The 6,621-nt window shown below is 37.6% G+C and overlaps 1 protein-coding gene across 2 annotated transcripts in view; it reads right to left on the reverse strand.

Annotated features, from left to right (window-relative positions):
* Nucleotides 1-6,621, reverse strand: part of AQR (aquarius intron-binding spliceosomal factor) — a 112,900-nt gene that overhangs the window by 86,849 nt on the left and 19,430 nt on the right. For both annotated transcript variants that reach the window (XM_008065890.2, XM_008065891.2), the window contains exons 5-7: nucleotides 6,043-6,163; nucleotides 3,688-3,828; nucleotides 1,504-1,572 (exon numbers count right to left, since the gene is read on the reverse strand). In XM_008065890.2, the coding sequence (XP_008064081.1) occupies nucleotides 1,504-1,572; nucleotides 3,688-3,828; nucleotides 6,043-6,163 (331 nt within the window). The remainder of the gene's footprint in view (nucleotides 1-1,503; nucleotides 1,573-3,687; nucleotides 3,829-6,042; nucleotides 6,164-6,621) is intronic.

The raw sequence follows: 6,621 nt of genomic DNA on the forward strand, positions 1-6,621 counted from the left end.
TGGAACTACAGGCACGTGCTACCATGTCCAGCTAATTTTTGATTTATTGTAGAGACGAGGGCTCGCCAAGTTGCCCAGACGGGTCTTGAACCCGCAGGCTCAGGTAATCCACTCACCTCAACCTCCCAAAGCGCGGGATTACAGGCTGAGCCACTGAGCCCAGCTAGGCATTAACACTTATAAGCACAATTATCAAAGCTTAAAAAATGTGAATCTGAAACAATGAACAAAAACAGCTATCACAAGTAAACAAAAAAAAAGTCCACATCAACATTTTCTCTCTTATGGCATTTACCACCTTTTAACTTAGAAATAATTATTTATATGTGTATTATGCTTGGATTCCATCCACTGGTACCTGTGAATGAGCCCGCATATCTGGGTGTATGCAGAAACACCCATGTGCAAGAATTGTATAGTTTTTTTGCTGTCTTTTTGTTTTGTTTTATTTTTGAGTTGGCGTCTTACTCTGTCACCCAGGCTACAGTGCAGTGGCATACTCATGGCTACCACAGCCCTGACCTGGTAGGTTCAGGTGATCCTTCTGCCTCAGCCTTCAAGTTGCTCAAACTACAGACATGCGCCACATGTGTGGCTAATTTGTTTATTTATTGTAGGTAAGAGGTCTCTCCAAGTTGCCTGGGCTAAGCCGGGCTCAGTGGCTCAGCCTGTAATCCCGCACCCTGGGAGGCTGAGGTGAGTGGATTGCCTGAGCCCGTGGGTTCGAGACCCGCCTGGGCAACTTGGCGAGACCTCATCTCTACAGTAAATCAAAAATCAGCCGAGCATGGTAGTGCGCGCTTGTAGTTCCAGCTACTTGGGAGGATCGCCGGAGCCCAGCAGGTCGAGGCTGCAGTGGCTGAGAGCAACCACTGCACTCCAGTCTGGGCAACAAAGTGAGACTCCAACTCAAAAAAAAAAAAATTTGCCCGGGTTGGTCTTGAACCCCTAGGCTCAGGTAATCCTCCTGTCTCTGCCTCCAAAATGCTGGGATTACAGGCATGTGCCACTGCGCCCAGCTGAAATTGTATAGTTTTAATTTAACTCCCTAAAATGTATTAAGCTGGGTTTGATACCTGCACTTATTATCTAATAAATATGCAATGAAAAAATAGAAGTTGTTAATATTAAATATGATTCAGACTTTCTCTTACAAATGTATATATATTCTACTCAAGGGAAAATTCAAGTTTGCATTTACTCTCATCCAAAGACATACATAAGTATAACAACCACACTGCTAAGTTAACTCCCTTTCTCTACAAGCTCAAAGATACTACCTTATTTCACCTTACCATACCGAATATTAAGTGAAACACATATTAGGTTGCACATAAAAACTTAAAACTATAAAAAAATCATCTACGATAAATTAATACATAGTAACGTTTCTAAGAAGAAAAGGGGGTATTTAGCTACCACTTTCATAGATATATTACAATTACATTGTTTAAATCCACATATAACACATACACACATAAGATTCCAAAATTAGGTACTTACAGGCTGTAAGCCCATCCACATTGGGAGGGAGATAAGCTGCTGTACTTGACCCCGTATCAAGTCTACTTCCTGTTTAAGGTATGAAGAAAACACATTTATAAACATACCAGCATTTCTGCCTAAGCCATTACGTAAGAAGTACACTACCTTTATAAGTACAAGGGGGAAAATATGCAGCAATACTTTAAAACTGATGAAATTTGGATATTAAAAAGTTTAGTACTTAAAAAGAGTCAATCCTCATTATTCACAGATTTCACATTTGCAAATTCAACCACTACCCAAAAAGATATTTGTAGTTCCACAATCAGTACTCCCTGTGCTTTTACAGTCATTCACAGCACAGAGCAGAAAAAAATTTGAGTTGCTTGATGTCCACGTTACCAGCTGAGGTTCTGTTTCACTAAAGTGTTCTTATGCTATAATAAACAAGCATCCTTTCTGTGTTCTATTTATTTAATGCTACTTTTTTCACATTTTTGCTTTTTGTTGGTGATTTCACTCTTTAAAATGGCACCAGGTCAGGCTCAATGGCTCAGCCTGTAATCCCAGTACTTTGGAAGGCTAAGGTGAGTGGATTGCCTGAGCCTGCGGGTTCCTGGCGAGACCTCATCTCTACAATAAATAAAAAATTCACTGGGTGTGGTAGCCCGTGCCTGTAGTTCTGGCTACTTGGAGGCCTGAGGCAAAAAGAGCACTGGAGCCCAGCAGATCGCGTGACACTGGGGTTGCGGTGAATATCCTTGGGCGGCAGACTCAAACTCAAACGGAAAAAAAAATGGCACCAAGTACAAGGCTGAAGTTCTCGCTAATATTCATAGGTACAAGAAGACTGTGATGTGCCTTACAAAAAAAATAAGTGTGTTAGATAAACTTCATTCAGGCATAAGTTACAGTGCTACTGGCAGTGAGTTCAAGGTTAATGAATCAACAATATGTATTAAATAAGGTATCTTTAAATAGAAACACACATAAATTCAGTATTCACAGCTACTGAAAGTATCCATGTCTTTGTGGGTTTTGGGGGAACTTTGTTGGTGTTGATATTTATTTTTATTCTCCTGTGGTCTGATAAGGTACATGGCAGTATTTCAATCCTAAGAAATTTGTTTATGTTTGATTTATGGCTGAGGATGTGATCGATCTTAGCATACATTCCATGTGGTGATGAGTAGAATGTATATTCCGTGGTTGTTGGGTGGAGTGTTCTGTAGGTTTCAATTAAGTTCAGCTACTTATAAAATAAATATAACCACCTCAAATAACAAAAATTGACTGCATATTAAAAAAGATAAAGCACTTCAATAATAAACTAGTTTTAAGTTGGTTAAACCTGGCATCAACCTACTAATACTAATTAAATCTTGTTTTTGTTTTAATTTCTGATAATATATTACATCTATTTATATTTGCTCTGTTTAGTTTAATAAATGTTAAAAAGGTAACAGTGGTATCCACAAAAATCTCTTTTTGTGCTTTTACGAGATCCATGTGAGGCAGTACATACACACAGGTAATAACCACTGGTCAACATTCGGTCTTCAGGATAAGAAAGATTCCATGCAATCTTCTGCATGAGTCTAAGTGCACTATCAATCAAAAGCACTTATCTTGGACAAAATATGCATATACTTTCAGATAATCACAGTAGGGAAACACAAGTAAAATATTAAGTACTGAAAATATGTGTTTGGGAGATAATCTTATGAAGCATGAAAATATATCACACACATTTTTCAAAAATTAACCATAATTGGTCTCAATCAGTCAACCTAAAATATAACTCTCCTGCTGACTAACCAGCTTGTGCATGAAGTATGACTAAAAAAGTAATGACACTACATTTTTGTATGTATTTTGTGGCAAAGATCTCATTATTCAAAATTCATATTAACTAGACCCTTTGCTGCTTCTTAATTTTGTGCTCTCTCTTTGCAGTTTCAGTTTTCATTATATTTTTTCTTATGGTCTAGATAGAAAAAAAGGAAGAATGAGGTTCAAATCTATTAGAAAGGGAACATATCTTATAAAATGGTTTTATTGATAAGAGGCTATAATCAAGCTCTGAGCATTGCCCTTATTCTCCACTACTATGGATAAAGAGTTGGTTACAGAAGTAATCTTATCTAACCTCAACCCAAAAGAATAAGAAATCTTGAAAAGTCCCCCAAAACATAAAATTACCAAACTATTGAAGCAATGATCAAGAAAAAGGAGGAGGACTGTCTGCTCATGGAGTGAAAATTCACCATCAGTTTCAGCTAATGCTGCTTTCAGGATGTGCTTAAAAAAGAATGGGAAGTGGTCTGGCTTCTTCTTGAAAGTCTGAAAAGAAAAAGAATAAAAACTCATTTTGAATTGGCTTGCTCAACTTGTTTTTCTCCCTTAAAGAAGCACCAGTAAGTTTTTTTTTAGGAGTCCAGGACTATGAGAGAGCTGCAGAAACCTTAAGCTAATAAAATGATGGCTTTAATTCCTTTAATTTTTCTTCTGTGGATTATGCCTATATTTAGTTTGTCTTTGTTTTCTTACTAAGGTGCTGAAGTGTTTTAATTCCTCTGATTTAAACAAAAGCAACTACATCTTTAGCAAAAATTTAAGTTTTCACACTATATAATTACAATCTCAAGGACAGCCTCTCCTGCTCTTTACTCTTAACTTGTAAGTAATGTAAATATATTCACGCCTCCTTGATCTTTCCCTTCCAGTTACTACCATAGACAAGTGCTCCCAATGTGTGGTCTATATTAGTTGTCTCTATTCACTTCTCTAAAACAAACTTTCACCCACATCACTCCCCTGAAGCTGTTACAGCTGCCAAGCCCAATGGACCCTCACTTCCTTTTCATTGTATTAAAGGTTCCTCTTCTTTTGTCTGTTACTTAAATAGCAGTGTTCCTGGGGTCCTAGCCTCAGTCTTCCCCCTATCTCCTATTACTTCATCTACCATATGTTAATGACTCCAAATACACATCTGAAGTCCAGATTTCTCTTATTAGCTCTGGAACATTACATTCCTCTACTAGACATTTTGACCTAGCTGTTCCAAAGGCAATTTTAATTTATTATGTCCAAACTCAATTCAACAGTTTTATATCCTCCAAAGTATTCTTCACTTTATTATTACCTCGGTAAATGCTACTATCATCTATTATATTAAGTTGCCCAAGACTAGGAGGTTATTGAAAATAATACCCATTTCCTAATGCTACTTCAGTTAATTATCAAATCCAATCAATACTACTTTCTAAATCTGTGTATATCCTCTAAATGTGTATTGACATTTCTCTATTTCAAGCCCTAATCACCAAATCGGTCTTTATACACAAACTGACCAGATTATTCCCTGGCTCAAAAAATGTTCCCTCTTCCTTTCTAAAAAGCTAAGAGCAACTTCAGGAAATCCCTAGTACCTCTCAATAAGACATAAGACAATTTACTATGAGCTCTAACGTGTCCTAAGATGGTAGATGTTTAATGAATATCTGAGATATGTCCATAGTTTTATCTTAAAGACTTTAACACGTTTTCACTTAGGAGACCACTTCCTCAGAACAGATTACAAATATCCACATCTTTTCTTCATTTAAAAAAGTCTGAGCTGGGCTCAGTGGCTCAGCCTGTAATCCCGTGCTTTGGGAAGCTGAGGTAAGTGGATTGCCTGAGCCCGCGGGTTCGAGGCCCACCTGGGCATGTTGGCGAGACCTCATCTCTACAATAAATCAAAAATTAGCTGGGTGTGGTAGTGCGCACCTGTAGTTCTGGCTACTTGGAAGGCTGAGGCGGAAGGATCGCTGGAGCCCAACAGGTAGAGGCTGCAGTGGCCGGGAGCGGCCATTGCACTCCAGTCTGGGCAACAGAGTGAGACTCCAACTCAAAAAAAAAGTCTGACTGGAAGAGAAGAAACTCTTTAATAAAGTGACCACATTATGGTGAGCAAAGTAAACCTAAATTCTGGAACTCTGCTGACCAAGCCTCTGTTGAATTGGTACAAAAAGAAAACATCAGTTCATTAGAAATTCCAAAATGAAAAAAAAATCTCAAAATAGGGACAAAGAAAAATTGAAATTGCAGTGTAAACATCTGTCTTGACTTTGGAAACACTTCTCTTTATCATCTGTGTAAAAGTACAAATAGATAGTCTCTATTATGAAACAAGACACTGAAAAATTTTATCTCATTTGAGCATTATCTATCTACACTTATTAATATAGCTTTTACTATATATATAGTTCCTGACGGTGAGTCTTTTTTTCCCCTGAGGTCTTTATAACATATATCATTCTTTGGTTCAGCACAAAGCAGAAACATAACTCCATGTTCATAACTTTTTAATTCATAGTAAACTGATTTGAAGAAAGTGTTGAAACTGAAAGAAAACATGTCTGTCACATATCTATTATTTTTCTCAATATATACTTTAATATTAGCTAAAGTTCTGCTCTAAAAGCACATTTATTATCAGTAAAAAATTCTGCTTCCTTGTAATGACTTAAATGGGCACATTATGAAGGGTATGAAATAATTTAAATCAGTTACCTCCCATGCAGGGACATTTTCTCTGAACTTTTCATTCACCATACAGCAGATAGACATTAAATAGGCCTTGCTGGACACCTCTGGAGAATAATTCATCCAGAGGTAATTCTCAAGGTACTGGCTGTAAAGAGTAAAAAGACACAGAATATTTCATTAGTTATTACTACTCACAATAATGTATCACTTACCAAAAAAGGCATTTATAACTTTCTGAAAACATTCTGAAAATCCATATTTATGATTTGAGAATCCGTCATAAATTTACCTGTAATCCAGGTCACTTCTACTTGCTACATACAGAAAACTTACATACAGAAAATATGGCTCTAGAGAATGACAGTCTTATACTTTCAAGTAAGAAGACATCAAAGATTATTGACGGCCAGACTTGGTGGCTCAGCCTGTAATCTCAGCACTTTGGGAGGCCAAGGTGAGTGGATTGCTTGAGCCTGCAGGCTCGAGAGCCACTTGGCGAGACCTCATCTCTACAATAAATCAAAAATTAGCTGGTTGTGGTAGTGCGCGCCTGTAGTTCTGGCTACTTGGAAGGCTGAGGCGGAAGGATCGCCAGAGCCCAGC

The sequence above is a fragment of the Carlito syrichta genome, unplaced genomic scaffold (assembly GCF_000164805.1).
Source record: "Carlito syrichta isolate Samal-C Ts95f unplaced genomic scaffold, Tarsius_syrichta-2.0.1 Scaffold308818, whole genome shotgun sequence".
Lineage (NCBI taxonomy): Eukaryota > Metazoa > Chordata > Mammalia > Primates > Tarsiidae > Carlito > Carlito syrichta.